Source organism: Berghia stephanieae, chromosome 4 (assembly GCF_034508935.2).
Source record: "Berghia stephanieae isolate SIO BIC M18660-M18661 chromosome 4, UCSD_Bste_1.3, whole genome shotgun sequence".
NCBI lineage: Eukaryota > Metazoa > Mollusca > Gastropoda > Nudibranchia > Aeolidiidae > Berghia > Berghia stephanieae.
Genome location: NC_088363.1, coordinates 67,522,635 through 67,537,676, shown reverse-complemented (window position 1 = coordinate 67,537,676; position 15,042 = coordinate 67,522,635). Strand labels below are relative to the sequence as shown.

General features: G+C 34.3%; 1 protein-coding gene across 29 annotated transcripts in view; it reads right to left on the bottom strand.

Annotated features, from left to right (window-relative positions):
- LOC144971088 (putative phosphorylase b kinase regulatory subunit alpha) overlaps positions 1 to 15,042 on the bottom strand; it is an 80,738-nt gene that overhangs the window by 15,150 nt on the left and 50,546 nt on the right. For 28 of the 29 annotated variants that reach the window (XM_078911475.1, XM_078911471.1, XM_078911465.1 and 25 more), the window contains 8 exons: positions 12,536 to 12,749; positions 11,672 to 11,750; positions 11,000 to 11,077; positions 10,412 to 10,488; positions 8,757 to 8,835; positions 8,148 to 8,277; positions 6,694 to 6,792; positions 1,407 to 1,501 (listed from right to left, as the gene is read on the bottom strand). In XM_078911475.1, coding sequence (XP_078767601.1) covers positions 1,407 to 1,501; positions 6,694 to 6,792; positions 8,148 to 8,277; positions 8,757 to 8,835; positions 10,412 to 10,488; positions 11,000 to 11,077; positions 11,672 to 11,750; positions 12,536 to 12,749 — 851 coding nt within the window. The remainder of the gene's footprint in view (positions 1 to 1,406; positions 1,502 to 6,693; positions 6,793 to 8,147; positions 8,278 to 8,756; positions 8,836 to 10,411; positions 10,489 to 10,999; positions 11,078 to 11,671; positions 11,751 to 12,535; positions 12,750 to 15,042) is intronic. The other variant, XM_078911451.1, reaches the window with a different exon arrangement.

Genomic DNA, 15,042 nt, shown 5'->3' with positions numbered 1-15,042 from the left:
TGGTTTTCATCTCCCACAGTCCCAGGTTCCCTCCCCACTGGTGGGCACTTCCCTGAGTCCCAGGTTCATTCCCTGTTGGTGCCCACTTCCTATAACTTTTGACGATTTCGGTATGTTTCAAAAAAGAAAAGTACCCTTCTGGGCTCACTGTCCACTGGTATCTACCTCTCATAGTCCCAGGTTCAATCCCCATTGGTGCCCACCTTCTATTATAGTGTCAGGTTCATTCTCCTCTGGTACCCAAGTCTCATAGTCCAGCTTCAATTCCCACTGGTATCCATCTCCAATAGGCCCAGGTTCATTTCCCACCGATATCCTTTTCCCATAGTCCTAGGTTCACTCCCCACTGGTGTGCACTTCCTTGTGTATCTGTTTCACTCCCCACTGCTGCCTACCTCCCATAACTTTGTCGGGTTTCATAACAAAGAAACACCACCCTTCTTAATAGAAGATTGTAATATTCTTTTTCCGACTTCTTAAAGTTATGTTAACTTTCATTTGTTTCCTTTATATTTTTTTAAAATGTTTATTTTCGTTTTCTTCAAGGCTAGGGTTAAAATATGAACACCATACAGGGATACCAGTAGATAAATACAAAGAGCAGTCAAGTAAAATACAAACAAAGCAGTCGGGTAATCAAATTTGCAGTATTCCTTCATCTATGTCTCCATCTTTATCATTTATCATTTCTCCCAAATTAGTTCTATTTATTGAACAACCTACTTGCTGATATCAAGCTTTTGTTTGTTTTTAGATGTTTAACCGCGTTTTCACTTTTTAGGTCATTTAAGCACCCGTTCCTGGCTTTGGTCAATTTTTATCCTTCAAGAGAGGCTGTAGCTACTCTATGCTCATTGTTTCATACTTTTGTAATACAATTTATAAAACCACAATAATAATAGTTACATGCTTATTATTTTAAAATATTCATTTTCAAATTCTACACGAGTTCACATTCCTGAAGATATTCTAAAATTTTTAATGGATCGACTGACTGGAACAGAAACTTCAAGTCCCTGATTTCATAATGTTAAGACCTCACCTGTTCTTGCTGTATCAAGTTTTTGAGCAATATTGAGAACTTTAAAGATTTTTCTTTTTTATCTTAGTTTTTCTGTTGTATATGCCAAATCGACAGTAAAGCTAAACCGGACTCAGTTGGTTTATATGAAAGAGAGGAAAAACAGGATTTCCTCTATGAGCACATTACTTTTTAAAAATTAATTTATGAGTTAAGATCTGAAAAGAATAAAAATATTCACAAGCCATGGGAAATAAAAATGAAGACTACAAAATATTGGCTGTCTTATCAAAATCAGGGGTTTTCCTCAGCTGTGTAAATAGGATAAGAGGTATAAACAAGGAGATGATGTGAATGATGGTGATGATTGGAAATAAGAGCAAACCTTTTTTTTCATACTCAATGCTGCAAACCTTGAAGTCTCATGACTAGTATGCAGACTTTTGACAGTGAGGCTCGTTCCCCCTTGGTCACTATAAGCTGGTGGTGGTCAGAGAAACATGTGTCATATAGGAAAGAGTAAATACTATACTGCATGACATTTGAAAAACTGCGTTATAGTCGAGCAAATATTGAATACGACCGAACATTTGTCTACTCTCAATAACAACCCCCCCCCCCCCCGCCCTTCCTCCACCTGTCTTGCCACAATAAAGATGTATTCAACTGAAAATCTTCATTGTTGAACATTTTTTACACTTTTCACGTAAAAGTCAATTCTACTCTACCCAGACACCAAATTTTACCATTCTAACCAATATGATAGATCTCTTGGTGAAAACAGAACTGTAGTGCAGGCTGTGCCAAAAGGTCGTATCGGTAACAATTGCCACTAAAATATCCCAATGCTTATTTGGAAAAAATAAGTATTAGAACTAAACCAAAAACTGACGATCTAACATCAAAATCGTAGTAGTTATGGTAGCTTTTTGAAGTACTGAAAAAGAGTGGAAAAGATGAACCTCTGTCAACACTTTTTTGAAAATTTGAGAAACTATTTCTGCTATTTATTCTATTGGAGCTAGATCACCAGTTTTTGGTTTATTTTACATTATTTTACTTGCAGAAACTGATGAAAACGAATTGTTTCCTTAGTTCTTCCAAATAACTTAGTATTGGAGTATTTCCATGATGAAAGTCACGAAAATGACCTTTTGGAACAGCCTCAGTTATAAACAAATAAATAATAGTAGAAATTACAATCTGAAAGAAAATAAGCCTCACGGTTCAAAGATTAACATATTTGAAGCTGTTATATTCCCTTATTGTTTGATTGTCACACAAGTAGACAAAAAAACACACAGAGAAAGATAAAACTATGACAAAATGGCTGAAGAAAAATCTCTGAACAGTTGTATCATTCGCCAGACAAACTAGAGACATAATGGAAAGGGATTGGGGTTAGTCGATGTTTAGATTTGGCTACTGTAACAATTCCAATGTATTCATCCTGATGCTTGGAAAGAAATGACAGTTTATTAGGTGATAAAATAAAAATAATCAAGTAACAACAGTTCACATCAAAACCAGCCTTTTCCCAGATTCTGTGAGTGTCAACCAGGTATTAAGATTTGCAGGATGAGGTTTTTTTTTAACACGTAGTTAGTTGAAATGAGGAAATTCCAATTTAGCAGATTGTCCGGATGGAAATGATGACGGTGATGATGATGATAATGATGATATTTGTTTGTTTGATTTTTGTTTTTGTTTTTAATGGTTTTACAACGCATTGTGACACCTTTAAACCAGTAAAAATGACGAAAATGGGATAGTCAAACAATTTTAGAATTACAATTAAAGCACCCATGAAAATGTAGGACAAAGGGAAAATGGTCCAAATAGGGAACAGATGTAAATTCCAAGAGCATACCATCAACATACTTAATTTGAGATCACCTAAAAGTCTCATCCAGATACCAGCACAGATCCCACTTAGAGGAATACACTCAAATGTTTACAAGACGTGTCTATCACAAAATATAATTATCATTATATAACAAGGAGATGATAATTTACCAAAATTAACACTATACATTTGACTATTTCTCTCTCAGCCAAGGACTCTGGAGAGTGCCACAACATAACCAAGTAATCCCGACCTAGGATAGAGATAGATAGTAACTCAGAAAACAACTTTAAGAGGATTGAAGACACAGCAAGTAACCCCCTAGTCCACCATGGGACGTCAAAATAACCCACCCAGCTGATGATGATGATGATGATGACGATGATGATGACGACGATGATGATGATGATGACGATGTTGATGATGATGATGATGATGATGATGATGATGATGATGATAATGATGACAGTGATTATGGCAATGCGGTGATAAAAAATAATAACAGTGGTGATTAGAGTGGTTATTGCGATGATGACAATGAAAATGATGGTGAACTGTTAATTTCAGGGAGCTATGACTACCCCAGTTTGTTACATAGTTTCAGGAAGTGAAACTCAAGAAACTACTACAAAAAAGGCTGAAATTTTCTGCAAACTTTAAAACCTAGTTCTAGACTCCAAGAAATAAGATGGAAGCATGGTGAATATGCTTTCGGATAAATAGTACAGTCGTCATTGACCTGGATCAACTGGGATCTAGGAAACAAACTTTTTACCTCCCATATAATATTACTCTCAAATCAGTCAAATCAATGGGCCCTCAACATAAATTAAATAAAATAAGGCACCACTGCAGATTACATTTTGGCTGCTAGGTTATATCTTTTGGGTAGTTCTTTTGTCCTCTTTGAATTTACTTCCATGACTTTTTAAACAGCAAAATGCACTTTTGGCTTCATGTAAAAGACAAGCTTTCTGCTAGGTTATATCTTTTGGGGTTTTTTGTGGGTTTTTTTTTCGTCCTCTTTGAATTAACTTGAAGAAAAGGATGACTTTTTAAACAGCAAAATGCATTTGAGAATGATTCAGATTAAGATTTTAAGCACTTGAAATATTTTTTTAAAACAAAAAGCCCAATAATTCATAATTTTTAAAACGGTGGTATGTTGAGTTTATTAAACCTTGCACAAACTTTCCAGGCCATAACATCTTATCCTCCAACATCTTTTTGTTATGTCTTTTCTTACTTGAATAGCACAGTGTGAAAAAGTTAAGAAAAAGAAATCAAGTGACACTCGAAAAGGCGTAAGACAGATAGTGGGGTGCAAATCTCACAAAAAAAGATAACATTCTTTCAAAATTCAATTCAGATTTTTTTTCAATGGGAGCAATGATACCTAGAAAAACAATGTTATGCAAAGAGGACAACAAAACTTGCAACAAAAAGTTGGACATTTCATTAATATAGATGAATGGTCACCAATACCGCCATCAGAAGGAAAAGCAAGGCATCATCCACACATTTATGAAACAGAGTCATTGAGAAAAAAACAAAAAAACAAAACTACATATCCTGTAGTCTTGGGTATTCATTTATGTCTATTTTAAAGGTAAAAAAAAAAAAAAGCCCAACCCCTGGAAGGTCATCCTGGCACAAGAGGGAAATGGATAGAAATAAAATAGAATAATAGAAACAAAAAAAACAAAAAAAAACCCACAATGGTAACTTCGCAAGAAAACAAATAATTTCTTAAGATCAAAATATAAAACCAGAAGCAAAAAGTAAAATATCACAAAGCTCTCAAATAGTTTGTAAATTTAAAAAAAAGTAAACTCGAATAAGATACAATAATTTGAGCTTATAGCTTAAATCATTGTATCTTAAATTTACTTTTTTTTTTTTAAAACAATGTACAGAATGGTGGTGACTTTTTAAAATTACAGGTACTTAGAAAATGTATAAGTTGCTGCTCGAAGCTCGAAGAAATAAATAACAATGTGAAATTGAATGTAAGCTTCAATTTAATTACGAAAACGGATGGGATAGACGTTTCGGGTTTCCCCTTTATCAACAAACAGGATGAATGAAACACTGCAGATGAATGAGATGCTGTGGTAGTGGCGTTGTGGAACAGCGCAACTACCACAGCATCTCGTTCACATCGCCACTACCACAGCATCTCATTCATCTGTAGTGTTTCATTCATCCTGTTTGTTGATAAAGGGGAAACCCGAAACGTCCATCCCATCCGTTTTCATTTACATTCAATTTCACGTTGTTATCTATTAGGTACTTAGAAAAGTACATTAAATGAATTTGATTCAGGACGAGGACTCACACACTTTCAATGAACTTTCAAACAAATACAATAATCAGGTAATACAAACAAACAGATGTGTTAGACGCATTCTTTCCATTTGCACCATTGATCGCACAGCCCTTTTCTTGGATTCACAGAATGTGCAACAATCTACTAGTAATTGTTATAGTTGCTGTTGTGGTAGTGGTAGTGGTGGTAGTTGTAGTAGTAGAAGTAGTAGTAGTAGTAGTAGTGGTGATGGTGGTCGTAGTCGTAGCAGTAGTATTACAACTCTGTAAAATGCATAACACTCGATTGATTGTTGCGCATTCGGTGGGTCCACAAAAAGTGCTGAGTGTTATGCATTCCACAGATTGGTACTACTACTACTCTACCACCATCACCACCAACACCACTACTACTACCACCACCACCACTACCACTACCACTTCTGCCACTATTACGAGTTGATTGTTATACATTCTGTGAATCCATGAAAAGCAAATTGACAGAACATGCCTAACGTATATAGAAATACCCAAATACCCTATGATTTAATAAAACTACAGTAGTTAAAGTGAACCAATAAATGTTTTATTTCATTAATCCTATTGTGAAATTAGAGAGAGAGGGAGGGAGGGATAGAGAGAAAGAGAGAGACAGAGAGAAAGAGAGAGAGCAGGAGACAGACAGAGAGAGAGAGAGAGAGAGAGAGAGAGAGAGAGAGAGAGAAAAGAGAGAGAGAGAAAGAGAGAGAGAGAGAGAGAGAGAGAGAGAGAGAGAGAGAGAGAGAGAGAGAGAGAGAGAGAGAAAGAGAGAAGGGGAGGAATGACAAAAAGTTTACAAGACAAAAAGATTTACATTTTCAAAAAGTTAAACCAAAAACTAGAGATGCCTAAATGAGCCAATAAGAAGGGGGTAAATGTGACTCATATATAAGGGAACAACAAAAAACTCAACACAAAACAAACGACATTTCGGCCTTGGCCTTTTTCAAGTAAACACGAAATATATATATATATATATATATGAGTGTTGGTGGGTACTCGTAGGTACGAAAGTGCTCGATAATGATGGTTAGAGCTAATATAGAATGCAAATTGTCACTCACATTTTTTGTGGCCGAGACGATTTGTTTCTGTGTCTCTTTTCTAAAAGAAAAGAAAAGAGACACAGAAACGAATCGTCTCGGCCACAAAAAATGTGAGTGACAATTTGCATTCTATATATATATATATATATTTGCTCACTTGGACAACATGGGTGATTCCTGTTGACATCAGACATCTTGTTTGATGAGTTATCTATATTCCTTCGTGGAATGCCTAGGCGACGATATCTTATGATATCGTGGCGCAAAAGGCATAATTTAATATATATATATATATATATATATATATATATATATATTAGATTGTTGTTTACTTTGTGTTGTTCCCTTATATATGAGTCACATTTACTCCCTTTATCTTTCTCTCCATCTAAAAGTTAAACTTGCTTTGAATTTTTAAAAAAATGCATACATACCACTGTTAATGACAAACTCTTTTCCACTCAGAATGTGATGAAGCAAAGTCTTCATTTCAAAAGGACTTAAGTTCAGGAGATGGTCCGATGCTTCATCACCTGATGGATTGAGAAAACTCTCTTTAGTGCTATTTGTTACACTCAAGGCTATTGATCTACCCACACTGCTTGGCCTTTATATTTCTACTTCCTTCTCTTCCAATCTACATTTTGTAACTTTTCAAGATCATCTATTATTTATATATTTATTATTTTATATATTTATTTATTTATTTATTCATTTATTTATTATTTTATATATTTATTTATGTATTTTTAAATATTTATTTAGTTAGTGTAATTTTTTATTTTTTTTAAAGGTCAATATCCCTATGCCTGTTTATTGTTGTATGTATAAGATGAAGATAAAACTAATCTGGCAAAGTAACGACAAACATTGGATGTCTCTCATTCCTGAGGTTAAAAAAAAAAGAAGAAAAAAAAGATCATCTATTGTCAACAGTGTTATGCCATTTGATGGAATCATTCAGTTATCCTGATATTTTTAGTCTGCTTTTAAACTATACTCAGAACACTACACTGGCTGCCAGTATGAACCATAATCTCATACAAAATTGCCTTTTTTTGTTTCAACGCACTACATTCTTGATCTCCAAGCTACATTCAAGAACTTGTAGTCCCCTACTCCCCAATTCATCAACTTAGGTCATTGGAGATCCATCTACTAAAAGTGCCAAAAACACAGCTTACTAATTTCAGTGATAGATCTTTCTATAAAGCAGGGCCTTCCATTTGGAACTCACTTCCTTTGTCAGTAAGGCTCTCGAGCAGCGTAGATGATGATAACTTATTATTATTATTATTATTATTATTATTATCATCAATATTAAATATCAGCTTCTTGTAAGAGGTAAACTATCAATTCTTTATCATTATTTATTTTTGTTTTGTCCATGAATGAGATCAAATTGCCTCCGTCCTAACCTCTCTTATTTTCAGCAATTTTCAGCAATATAAATATCTATTCAGTTTTTGCACTAAGCGATTTGTTTAAAATTTTTTAAATTGAACTTTCATAAAGCACACGATCCACTAAACATACTCAAAGTGCTTTATAAAGGGTCCCTAGCCAACAGCAACACTAAACAGGTAGGACGAGACATGATCCCTGTTAGGCAATAAAACAATATTTTCCAACAGAGACAATGCTGTTAACTGCCAGGTACTCGTTTTACATCTGAGTATGGTGATAGAATGCAAGAATGCCTTTTCTAAAGACCCAACTATGCGCCACTCTGAGAGTTTAAATTATAGATCTATGTGAACCAGCCTTGTTTTTTTTTTTTTAAATATATATATATTTTTTTAGATGAACTTATTGTCACTGTCTTACAATCATATCTATGGTACATAATTAAAACCAATGCAGAATTAATGCCATATATGGACCCCACCTGAACATCTGAGGGTTCTAGAAAGTTCTGAAGCCATGACTTGAATGATGAGTCCAACTCTAAGTCGCAACATTTCACCAAATAGGTTTGGCTCAGTGCGAATGAACATTGCAAGGTAGACCAGGATTTCCTGTTTGAGTTGAAGATGGAATAGAAATAAATTAATTCAGAGTTGGGCAATCCGCGTGTAAGGTCTTCACGACCTTTCAAACCAAAATATAGAAATGATTCAAACAAAAACAATGCACAAATAACAGGTAAACAGGTTTAATAAAAAAATTTTTAAATAAAGTAAAATTCCCTTTAATCATCCCAAAGGGGAATTTGTCTCTAGGATCCATTCCAAGGGAAGACTGGAATAACCCAGGCGTCAGCCACAGTGCAGCGCCGCAAATTGAGCTAGGACAAGGTGACTTACTCATGGCCACACAGCGCAACGGAGGGTGATCGAACTCGGTACCTTTTGGGTATGAAGCAAAGACCGTACTGCTGAGCCACGCTGCCCTCAGAATCTTTTTTGAAAGCCAATAGCATATTGAAACTGAGTAAACTAATATTACAATGTATTATAGTAGATGGAATATGATATGAAATTTCTGTTGTCAATACCTGGGTAAGAGAAGCAGTGCTGTGATCCTCACCACAGGCATCATAGATGATCCCTGCCAGCTCATCGGGAGGTAAAGGGCTAGTGAAAAAGAAGAAGGAAAAAAAAATATAAGTCTTTGTGTGTGTGTGTGTGTGTGTGTGTGTGTGTGTATGTGTGTGTGCAAATTGGTGTATGCTGTGTTTGTGTGTGTGTGTGTGTGTATCTGTGAGTTTGCTTTTGTGTGTGTGAGAGAGAGTGATGGATTGATAGAGAGAGAAATGGATTGATAGAATGAGAGATGGATTGATAGAGAGAGAGAGATGGATTGATAGAGAGTGAGATGGATTGATAGAGAGAGAGAGAAAGAGAGAGAGAGAGAGAGAGAGAGAGAGAGAGAAATAGAGAGAGAGAGAGAGAGGATGGGGGAGGGGGGACTGGTTCTTTAAGATAAAGAAAGGAAATTTTCAAGCTCTCAAAAATTGAATCTTTTATTTCTTTTCCAAAACAGAAACCTACAATTATGTAACACTTCGTCACTTGGAATGTTCCTAAATCTTCTTCCTTTTACAGTCTGACCTGCTCAAAGTCACATCAGATTCTTAATGTTATTTTCACTATAAAAGCAACAACCATAGGTGTGTTTTCATTTCTATAAATGCAACAAGATTACTTTTGTAATTCTACTGCAATAAAATTGATTTCATTGAGATTATAACTACATTTTCAAAACCATTTACTTTCATTCTTCTGATTTCGACTGCTGTCCATGCAAGATGGAAAATAGCACAGGATATCAACTTGAACGTATAAATCGCCAAGACGTGATAATTCACTAAAAACGTGAAATATTTCAAATTTATAGGTGCCTATCATAAGTAAGAGATGACATCAGTGAATGACATGTCTTAGTTCTTAGTCTTTGACAGCAGCAAACCAGGCGCTGATATAACCTAAATGTGTTGCAAGTGCCGTAAAACCCTTAAAAACACAACCAAAAAAAAACGCAGCAAACCAAAACAATGATGAATGGAGATTTCAGCCGGAACCATAACGACTATTTCAGCAGCATTTGGACACCAATTTACAGATTTGGATTAAATTTTCGATCTTCTGCTTGGTAAAAAGTAAGGAGCACATTGTTGAGAGAAATACTTTGCTGTTAATCTATTTTTTTTAGTAATGTATTTAATTGTTTTTTTTTTGAAGAAGGGGTTTGAGCCTGAAATGTTCCGTGTTTGGTATTTTGCTCTTATTATTTGAAGCTGTTATAAGTTATATCCACTTTTGTTTATTCCTTTGTTCAAATCCATATACTCTCTCCTACAGAGTCACTGACTCTTCTGATTAAAAAAAAAAAAAAAAAAAAGTTGAGCTTTTATATAATGCAATATCCACTAAACGTGCTCAAAGTGCTTTACAAGGGGGTCCCTGGCCAACAGCAAAATTTAACATGTAGGACGGGACACGACACCTGTTAGGCGATATTACAATTTTTTCAGACCAAGACAATGCTGTTAACAGCCATGTACTCATTTTACACCTGAGTACGGTGAGAGAATGTGAGTAAAGAGCCTTTTCCAAGGACTCAACTATGTGCCGAGCGAGGCTCAAACCCAGGACCTTCCGATCCGAAAGCAAGTGTCATACCACAAGACCACATAGCCGTACAATATACCTGGTAGTGATGATTTCATGGTCTGGAGGCAGACCTACTGACAGCTGTTTCTGTCTCACCAACAAATCAGTGGCAGCCTGAAATGCAAACAAAAACAAAAACATGACATCAAAATTACGATAATAAAAGATCAGTTTGTCTTATATTTTTAAAAAATAAGTAATGGACATAATTCATATATCTATTGCAACAAATTCTTGCTTTAATTTTTTTTTTAATTCAAAAGGTTTCAATTTGTAATGGTAGTTTTAAAGGCCAGAATCCCACATTCATGGTCTGTCTTAAATAAACCATATAAGACGATCCCAGTGTTTCTAAATATAATTAATCCTATTCATGGTCTGTCTTAAATAAACCATATAAGGCAATCCCAGCGTTTCCAAATACAATTAATCCTATGTCATTGTCATCAATTTCATGCTTAACTCTGTTTACAGATTGTTTAACATATATGTCGAAGCCATTCTTGATTATTTGTTGGGAAAAATGTCTGTTATTACCTGAGCCTCTAAATTATATATAAAATTTAAACATCTTTGAAGAGCAATAGCAACCAGAAAAAAAAAAAAAATAATACTCAAAACTAACCAGTGCCAAGTCCTCCACTCTCTTTCTCAGCATGCCAGCGGTATGGCGTACAAGCCACCATTGTTTCCAGTTACCTGCCTGATTAAACATACAAGAGTTTGTAAAATAAAAACCAGTTTTATCCATGAAGATTTAAATTTCAAATTAATTATGCGGCTATGTGGTCTAGTGGTATGACACTCGCTTTCGGATCGGAAGGTCATGAGTTTGAGCCTCGCTCACCATACTCAGGTGTAAAATGACTACCTGGCCGTTAACAGCATTGTCTCTGTCCGAAAAAAAATTGTAATATCGCCTTAGAGGCGTCATGTCTCGTTCTACATATGTTGCTGTTGGTCAGGGACCCCTTGTAAAACGCTTTGAGCACATTAAGTGAATATCGCACTATATAAAAGCTCAATTTGAAAAAGTTGAATTTGAAAGGAAAAAAAATAACAACCCTCAGGGAACAAAAGATGAAATGAAATGAATATTTGCCATCTTTACAATTTGCATATCACTATACAATATCTATATTGAAACAAAGAGTTCATAATTTATTTGTTTTCATAAATTTTACGATGCTTGCTAGAGTTTTTATGAGCACCAGAACATACATTATACTTCGTCTTGATAAAGCTTGATGCAGATTATATCAAAAAGGACAAACAAATACACAATATGACCGCATACCTTTTCATACAATTCAATTAAGAGTTCTTTAACAGAAACTTTCCTGTCTTCCTCCATGTGTGTGTCCCAATCTGGACCCCTGGATTCGAGAATAATATATGATATAGTGATTTGTTTTCAATCATTTCATTTCCAAACTAATGCATTCGGAAATAAATGTATATTTATTCAAAAGGGTGAAAAATAATCTTCTTTTCTTTTTTTTTTAATTCAGCAAAAATCTTTCGCTATGACATGATGGTATTGTATCTTGCTCACTTTGACCTTATGATGGGTATACAAGGTTGAATCCCTGACCTGGACTGACATCTTGAAGTAGGTGTCACGGCTTACCACAAGGTGCCGAGATGGGGGATCAATTTTTACTCATATTTTCCCTGTCATCAGAGAAAGTTGTAAATATCAGAGGACCGTCCCCCTTTGGTGTAAAAAAAATAATAATGCTAGGAGCATTCAAAGGGTGAATTTGGATAAAAAATTAAAGGCAATAATTATACTAATATCACAATGGTCATTTCAAAACAAAACAAAATCTATTACAATATACAAATCAGAATAGAAACCAAAACCAGAAATAAAGTGGTCTCAAGAAAGCATTTGACATTCTGATGTAGCAATGGCATCAATTAATTGGAAGATGTCATGGATATCTCATAACAAACGAAATCGGCTTGACATTAGGTTTGATCAAAATCTGTATGCCATTTTACTATTAAACCACAAAAAACTTTCCTGCAGCTATTCCAGGGCACAGTATACTTAGAGACATTTTGACTTAGATGATTCCCCCACGTTCCTCCCACTAAGTATGAATTGTGAATTTAATATAAATTACTTAGAAGAATAACATGATCAATGACCCACCGCTGTACGAATAGGTAATGAATGATATCAGCCTGTTCCTGCAAGTTTGACGTCTGCTTCAACTGTTCTACGAGTTCAGTCACGTCTGCCTCATCTGCCATATTCTCCTCTACATGCTTCATGTGTTTCCGAGACGATTTTGGAGATGAGGAAGGGCTTGGGGTACCATCAAGCTCATCTTTTAGATGATGATATGACGGTCCTGTTGAGCTATCTGTATCGAAATTGGGATGACAATGTTGACTTACATGTTTGAAAAGTAGCATCTTTGAGATGTTTATACCATGCAATATATTTAGAAAATCTAGTAACGTGTAATTAAGATCCTAACAGTTTAGGGGCAGCGTGGCTCAGCGGTACGGTCTTTGCTTCTTACCCAAAAAAGGTACCGAGTTCGACTATTTGCCTCATTGTATGGCCTTGAGCAAGTCACCTCACCCTAGCTTAATTTGTGGCGCTGCACTGCAGCTGATGCCTGGGTTATTCCAGTTTTCCCTTGGAATAGACCCGAGAAACAAATTTCCCCTATGGGATGAATAAAGGAAATTTTATTTTATTTATTTATTCAATATATTGCAGCTACACTGGCACCACAGACTACAACAAATGATTCCTTCTCAAACATATTAGAGGAAATTTAAACTTGGTTTGCTGAGTCTATAAGAATTTCCTGAAAGAACATAATATATTACGGATTAAATATCTAACGTTTAACATAATGAAAATAAAATACAAATGCAAGACTTTAAATGCTTTGATTTAAAAACTGTTGTATTTAATTCATTGTAGAAGAGAATTATTAAGCATTTATATTTTACTCTATAAGTAAATTCATGCTATAATGAAGAAATATTGCATATGTAGAAGACAGATACCAAATTTCAAAAAATAGTGTGACAGGTTAAAAAGTTTTGTTTTCAAAAATTATTTTACAATAAAATAATTAAAATTTTCCATAATTTTCTCTAATCTTATAACCGCACCATAAGTAATAATGAATGTCTAAGAAATACAATAACTTTACCAATAAATTTTAATTTAACAATTTATCTTTATTACAACAGTTAACATATTTTCATAATAAGATTTGTTAAAAATCACCTTTTAAAATGGATAATGGCATTAGAGCCTAAAAACACTAAAATTTACTTATATGATTACTTTATTGTTTAATAATTATTGAAGATGCTAACAGCATAGTAAAGAAAAACAGCCGATGGCTTTTTAAAGAAACAAAAGCATTAGACTTGAATGCCATTGAGTTGTGCTAGTGCTAAAAGAACACAAAAAAACCCAAAAAAACAAACAATAAAAGTGAACTATATCAAAGAACAATAAAATTCACAACTTATGATTTACATAGTATATTTCTTTTTCCAGTGACCTTATCAATAATATTTCTATAGCTAAAATACAGATAATTCCTCAAATAACTTAAGTAAAGAAACATCTTCAACATTTGACAATTTATATTTCTTTAACAACAGCTTTATTTTCTTAAGCTTTCATTATAATTTGACACAGAATTGTGTTTATGAATATTGTCATGTAAAGACATGCCATTTGATCTTTTCAATATCTTTTTGTCCTTGACCTTATTTTCTGTCTTTTTTTTTTTTTTTTTTTTTTTTTTTTTTTTTTTGTTGTTGTATATAATGAGGAATGGAAATACATTTATCATGTAGATGCTTTTTAAAAAAAATGTTTTGGTTTGTTTGGGGTTTTTTAAAGAGATATACTTTAATAGTTTCAGATGACAAAATGGTCGAGAATCAAATTGAGACTTAGGTTTGAGATAAGACTGAAATAAACGACAACATTTTTTTAAAAACCACATAAAATGTATTAATTCCCTTGATCAAGAGGACAGGGATGGAAAGGGGAGAGGGGGGGGGGGGGGCATTTGTATTTGGTTTATTGCTGCAGGTAAATTATGAAACAGAAGATGTATACACAGAAGGAACATGGATCAAACATGCTAAAATAATTATGATAGAGGAGGTGGAGGAAGAGGAAGAAAGGATGATGATGAAGATGATGATGATGATGATGATGATGTGATGATGATGATAACGATGGTGACGTGATGATGATAATAATAATAATAATAATGATGGTGTCGTGATGGTGACATGATGATGATGATGATGATGATGATGATGATGGTGATAACGATGATGATGATAATGAAGGTGGCAATGATCTCAAACTTAAAATTATTTAAAGTGCCCATGACCTACTGATGCTCTGTTTTCGATTGAGAAATTAACAGGATTAGTAAAACATGATAAATGCATGCAGGCACCCAAAATATGTTTTCACAGACTGCATTTTAAAGAAAACAAAGGAACAGCATCTATCTGTATTCTGTATGAACATCGATGTATATTAAAATGCTTCTAAAATAATATTTTGAGCTTTAAGGCAAAATAAAACAAGGAATGATTTTGACAAGATGAGATGATCTGAACTCTTAAAGGTTAGGTATTGTCATTTGTCAAAACTCC